General features: G+C 46.9%; 1 protein-coding gene across 2 annotated transcripts; it reads right to left on the bottom strand.

Moving 5' to 3' along the window:
- Positions 1–813: 813 nt before the first annotated feature.
- LOC147461781 (uncharacterized) lies at positions 814–4,572 on the bottom strand. 2 transcript variants are annotated; one of them, XM_086509232.1, is made up of 2 exons: positions 4,184–4,572; positions 814–3,339 (listed from the first exon to the last, which is right to left on the bottom strand). In XM_086509232.1, the coding sequence occupies exon 2, from the start codon at positions 3,274–3,276 to the stop codon at positions 1,003–1,005; it is 2,274 nt and encodes a 757-aa protein (XP_086365358.1). In that variant the 5' UTR covers positions 3,277–3,339; positions 4,184–4,572; the 3' UTR covers positions 814–1,002. The 2 variants fall into 2 exon arrangements, with proteins under 2 accessions (XP_086365358.1, XP_086365357.1); XM_086509231.1 differs by lacking the exon at positions 4,184–4,572 and adding an exon at positions 3,575–4,131.
- Between the last annotated feature and the right edge of the window lie 231 nt (positions 4,573–4,803).

The following is a 4,803-nucleotide window of genomic DNA, read 5'->3' as shown; positions in this document are numbered from 1 at the left end:
CAAGATTGCTTCTACTAATTCAAGAACGGTTTTAAAAGTAAGGATACTTCTCTTAGTGTGATCAATCACAAGATTTTTAGTGGCTTAGTGCTGGCCAGTAAACATATGTGATTTGCCTACACCATCTACCTCTTTATGGGAGAATACTTGGGTACAGCTAGTCAAAATTTGACAAACCTGCTGGACAAAAGCTTGTGCTGCAAAACTCAGAAACTGAGGTCTCTTTACAGTGGCTATGGAGCATAAATGAAACTCCAAAGTGCTTAAAGCACTCTCTCCCTCTCATGACAAACAAGATAAAGCTCTTACTTTAAGAATGTCGACACCACTTTCAAGTTTCTAGGGTGTGTTTAGAGTTGGGCCACCGTACACATGAAGCGATGCATTGTTGCTCACATGCTTTTGCCTATCCTCTTAAACATCATCAGCCCAAGGTTCCCAAATCAGTTCTTTCCAACATGCAAAATCCTTGGCACTTATGAACACTAGCAAATCAATCGATTCGTTATAAATCTGTCTGTATTTGCCATGCTTTCCGGAATTGCTGACTCGGCCTGGAAAGATAACTCTTACCGTACACAGCACACTGCTACCACACCCACTTGTTATCTGAATCAACGACAGCGCGACATTGTATACTTAGATAATTTGAGGAAAAGTGAAGAGTCACCCCATCCACAAGAGCATACAACCATCAACTCCATCATGCATAGTATTTGACTAGACACTGCAGCATGGCTATTGCTGGTGCTATGTGAGTGAGGATTAGGACCATATACCACCGACACCCACACCCACATTCATTCAAAGGTCTGCATTAACAATGTGTTAAGTCTCCTTGTTGGGAGAGTCTTACAGGTATTAGTAGAGTGGGTTGAATGCAGAAATCACTCTAGACAGTGATGTGATTTTCAAAGAGAAGAAAACACCGGAGCAGTGAAGCTGCTATATTACTGGAATTGATCCATCTTTAGCTTCCTGGCACAGGCAGCCCCAAAAAAATCAGCCATGCGAAGTGGCTCGACGAAGGGGGGAAAAGCGGAATGACGTTTTTAGTGGCTTCTCAGAATCACAAGCTCGAGCTTCAATGAGCTGCGCACCAAGGCTGTTGCTCCGCATACATTGAAGTTCTGGCTTTTGACCCCCGACTGGCAGTTGATGTACAGCTTGTTTGGCAGGACTCAAGTGCCTTCGAGCATGTGAATGGAGGCCACCCTCAGCATCAATATTCGCGGAAGTCGATGTACCTGCCCTGCCTCGTCTTTTTGACCCTCCAAAGACGGAGCATACATCTGGTGATGGTGGCCAAAGGCACTGTAAAGGCTTTCCAGTTGCTGATCTCCAAGGTGACATCTTGTTCAATGTCTCTTGGCCTCCGGAAACCATATTTCCTTCTGCCTCCGGGCTAGCAATGACAGTTATGCATCCTGGCTTTTCATCGGCCTTCAATTCTTTGCAAGCCTGGCTACACTTGGCCATGACCCCACAGCAAGCATCATCACCACATTTGACAAAGCCTCTCTCTTGTCTTGCTTTATTAGCCCCATCGTCACCCCCAATTGCTCTATAGTTTGGCTTGTTATGGTATGCATCAGTAGGTCTTCTTACTGGCTCAAAGTAAAAATCGTCTAGTTCACTATCTTCTCCACTACCCACGCCACCACCACCTGTGGCTTTAAGAATGGTACCTTTATCATTACCTGCAGCTCTATGACCAGCTTGGTTCTTTTGCCCTCTGATCGGGAGACATGGACTCAATAAACCATCTTTTTTCCTTCCTCTTTCAGTTCGGCTTGCAATGTAGCTTGAGGCATCATCCTCTGAAAAGCTATGTTGTATCTTTGGTCCTGTGTCAGCTTCTGACTTGCAACTGAGCTTCCCAGCTTCAAAGCGTGCAGACGAGGAATGTTTTTTGGGTGACCGTACACTAGAAGCATCATTCAAGCGGCAATGGCCAAGGGAAGGTCCCACCTCAGCCACCGTGTGCTTGCTTGATGAAGAAAATACTGACGGCTTCTTTGCTTCTGTAGCTTGTGCTATATCAATACCATCTTCCACCACCAAGTTTGCGGTATCATGAAGGTTGGGTGTGTTGTTGGAGTCTGATTTTGAAATCAGTCCTCTCATACGAGGTGTACAATTATGTAGAGCAATTGAGTGCCTTCTATCAGACTCATTATCACTACTAGGGCAAGCAAAATTCCCGCAATAAGCCTCCCAGAAGACAGGATTTTTTACATCATAGGCCCTTGCTTGCGGTTCCCCAACTCCTGTCATTTGCCCTTGCTGCCCACTTGTCCGCAACCGTCGCCTTAGCTTGCGCTGCTTCCTTGTACAAATTAAACCATTCAGGGTATTTGTCTCCATGCGTGAATGTGTGCCTCGATCTTCACATATTTGGTTGTCTGACTTAGGAGCCCTATCCATTGAGAAGTGGGCATCTAGCCATGCCGGAACACTCGCAAGATGAGCAGTTGAGCTTACGTTGTCCATGTTGTGTTCAATGTCACCGGCCTTCTCATGCTCCATCTTTTCTAAGGCCTGTGTGAAAAGTTTGTCCTGTCCGGCTTGATTGTTAATCTCCTCCTGAAAAGTACTACTCTCACCGACTACAACTATAGTATCGGACACCTCCGGCTTTCCTCTAATTTCATGCAATGGCATGCCCTGTTTGCCATTATATTCCAGCTCCAACTTTGCCTCCTCCAGCTTATTTCTCACCTTCTCCTCACGCCACAATGCTGCCATTCTCATCAGCTTCAACTCCTGTTCCAATTTCTCCCTCGACTCTTCCTGCTCCTGCTTAAGTTGCTCCACTTCAGCTTTGTCTTCCCCTATCTCCCTAGCAAGCTCATTGCAGACCTCCTCCAAGAGCTCTCTTGCCTTCCTTTCTCTGTTTAGCTCTTCACAAGCATCTGCAGCTGCCATGCTAGCATGAGTTAAGTCCTCTGACAACTTCTTGTTCTGCATCTGAAGCAGCCTGCAAGTGTCTCTCTCTTCCTCCATCTCCTCACGAAGTTGTAAAAATGTGAGCCTCACCTTCTCTTGCTCATTTCTTCGAGAGATGGCCATTTGCTCACCAAACCTTTGAAGCAGGTTGTTCATCTCTCTCAGAGTGGCCTTATGGGAGAATTCAAGTTCGTGTATACGGATTGCTGTGTTCTCTGCATCCAACCTCAACTTGTTGATCATGACCATACTCCGGCTCTGAGTCTCCTCAACTGACCTCACGCGATGAAGCACATTCACAAGCGTGGCTGCCTGGTTGGAAGCCATGTTGCGGTTGCTCACTTCCTCCCCCCCAGCAACTCCTCTTGCAACCTTCAAAGCTCCAGTAATCTAGACATAAAAGGAAAAAAGTGTGAGAGAAAATATGTTGCTGTTCTTAAGCTCTGGAGACATAAATCCTCAAGAATTTAAGAGTAGGGATGTGGCAAAGAAGCACAGGAGGGTGGGGTATCAGCAACATGAATGAGAGGCATTGACATAAATGCATGTGTGTGTGTGTGTGCGCGCGTGCGCACGCACGCGCACGTGTTAGCACACGCGTGCCGTGCAGATTGAGGACAACCACCTGGCAATTCACAAGTGTAGACGGTTGTAGTTGAGTGTTGAGAGGGGCGGGCGAGATTGGTAGTAGATCTTGGCAGGCTTCAGTTATGTGCTGGTCATCAGCTTGGTCAAGCTTATGCGCTCCATATTGTTCCCAGAAAGAAGCGGCAAGCTTGCGTGCCGAGATTGGCATGACTCAGGGCATAAGCAGGGAGGCATGTGGGGTGCGCAAAGTGGGCTCATGCAATTCATATTAGTGGATTAGCAAGGCCCATGATGAATTCATAGAACTTGCAATTATGAGCAGACAATGTATGAAGGTTTTCCTTCTTACTATACAAGTGTTCTGAGAAATCAAGGGTACCATCATACCAACAATGTCATAATGTGGGCCTATGATGTATATTTTGCTTTGCTTGCAGTACAATAACAACTGTTGGGGTAGACCGTAGCCCTCAATGCCATCACGCTTGTAAAGAGAAGGAGCTGGTTGATGGGTCAGTCAGTAGTTGAAGAGACAGATATTACCATTCACCTTTTACAACCCAAATGCACAAAATGAAGCAGAAGAGTTCTCTCTCTCTCTCTCTCTCTCTCTCTCTCTCTCTCTCTCTCTCCAAAACGCACTCACCTTGCGTGACACTGCCAGAGGGAGCTGGCGATGCCTCTGCTCGTTGCCCTGCGCCTTTCACTATTCGCTCTTTGGCCCCCCTATTGCAAAGAAAAAGAAACCCCAAAACACACAGAGGCATATACACACATATACGCCCACAGAAGCACAATACGCAGACAAACGCATTCTGCGAATGCTGGCATGGAAGTATGTGCACGTCGCGCTCACCATGTTCTGCCATGGCGCCTCCCTCTCCCGCTCCCTCCATGCGACGTACTCCCTTGGACCTTCTTTTTGAACGACTCGTTAGCGTCACGAGTCCTTCGAGCACTGCAAGCTTGCTGCAAGGAGCTTCTGCCTTGTTGTTACTTTTACCGATAAACTTGCTGGTTGTAACTTGTAAGAAATTGCTTTGTGCGGTGCCAGTGAATCACAGTTCTCAATTTCTGAGCCTCTGTGTGTGTGTGGGAAAACCACGCGGTGCAACCACCATGGGAAAGTTGTGTGTGTGTGTGTGTGTGTGTGTGTGTGTGTGAGAGAGAGAGAGAGGGGGGGAGGGACCACGTCTCTATTTGACACCCTCAATTTTTAGAGGGGATCGACGGTCCCAATCATTGTGGTCCGGTCGATTCATTTGG

The sequence above is a fragment of the Adiantum capillus-veneris genome, chromosome 3 (assembly GCF_014529385.1).
Source record: "Adiantum capillus-veneris isolate H3 chromosome 3, ASM1452938v2, whole genome shotgun sequence".
Classification (NCBI taxonomy): domain Eukaryota; kingdom Viridiplantae; phylum Streptophyta; class Polypodiopsida; order Polypodiales; family Pteridaceae; genus Adiantum; species Adiantum capillus-veneris.
Note: the sequence above shows the minus strand (reverse complement) of the source record. Positions and strands in the feature narration are given on the sequence as shown.

Coding starts and splice junctions, on each gene's coding strand:
- LOC147461781 (XM_086509231.1), bottom strand. CDS start 3,745: ATGCCAATCTCGGCACGCAAGCTTGCCGCTTCTTTCTGGGAACAATAT. Junction 3,340..3,574: donor CTACACTTGTGAATTGCCAG/GTGGTTGTCCTC, acceptor TTTTATGTCTAG/ATTACTGGAGCTTTGAAGGT.